General features: G+C 50.8%; 1 protein-coding gene across 1 annotated transcript in view; it reads left to right on the top strand.

Annotated features, from left to right (window-relative positions):
- The first annotated feature begins 467 nt into the window (after window positions 1-467).
- The window catches only part of LOC143284342 (transmembrane protein 272-like), an 11,359-nt gene continuing 11,045 nt past the window's right edge, over window positions 468-781 (top strand). The window contains exon 1 of the mRNA XM_076591052.1: window positions 468-652. Within this exon, the coding sequence (XP_076447167.1) occupies window positions 468-652 (185 nt within the window). The remainder of the gene's footprint in view (window positions 653-781) is intronic.

The raw sequence follows: 781 nt of genomic DNA, 5'->3' as shown, positions 1-781 counted from the left end.
ACACACACACACACACACACACACACACACACACACACACACACACACACACACACACACGCACGCACAGACACGCACAGACACACTAAATCACTCTACACAGCCGCACCACTGATCCAGCAAAACATAAAATTAATAAATAAATTATAAAAAAAACCCAAACAAACAAACAAAAAAAACAGAGAAGAGAATCAAGCTGGACCCCCCCCCCCCCCCCCCACCCCCCCCACACCCCCCAAAAAAGCCAGATCGTAATGTTGTTGACTGGTGTTCCGGAAGCCTCTGAACAACCAACCAACACTATGTCTACACAGCCTGTGACAAGCTGATTGAGGAAGTCAACAGCCAGGAACTCTGTGTGTATATGAGTGTGTGTTTCACGACACGAAGGGGGTAGCCAGGACAAACAAACAAAAGAAGAAGAAGAAGAAAAAAAAAACAATAGAAGACTCCCCAGCCTCTCTGCCATGTCCATGCTGACCAGGAAAGGTACCCTGGTGCGCAAGCACCGCCAGCCGCTCCGGAAGCAGTCTGTGCGCAGGACCCGCAGCGGAGGAAGCACATCCAGCGCCGCCCAGCGGACGACGGAGGAGGAGGAGTCGTCTGTCCCTCCCTCGCCCATCACCAAACTGGACCCCCGCCTGGCCTCCAAGTCCTCCCCTTCCCGTAGCGTCGCCGGAACGGTGGTAGTGAGTTGATGTGTTTTTGTTTTGTTTTTTTGGTCTGTGTGTCTTCTTTTGTTCGTTTTGCTGTTTGTTTGTTTGTTTTTAACCCCGAAAAC

Source organism: Babylonia areolata, chromosome 7 (assembly GCF_041734735.1).
Source record: "Babylonia areolata isolate BAREFJ2019XMU chromosome 7, ASM4173473v1, whole genome shotgun sequence".
NCBI lineage: Eukaryota > Metazoa > Mollusca > Gastropoda > Neogastropoda > Buccinidae > Babylonia > Babylonia areolata.
This window is presented reverse-complemented; position numbering and strand designations above follow the sequence as displayed.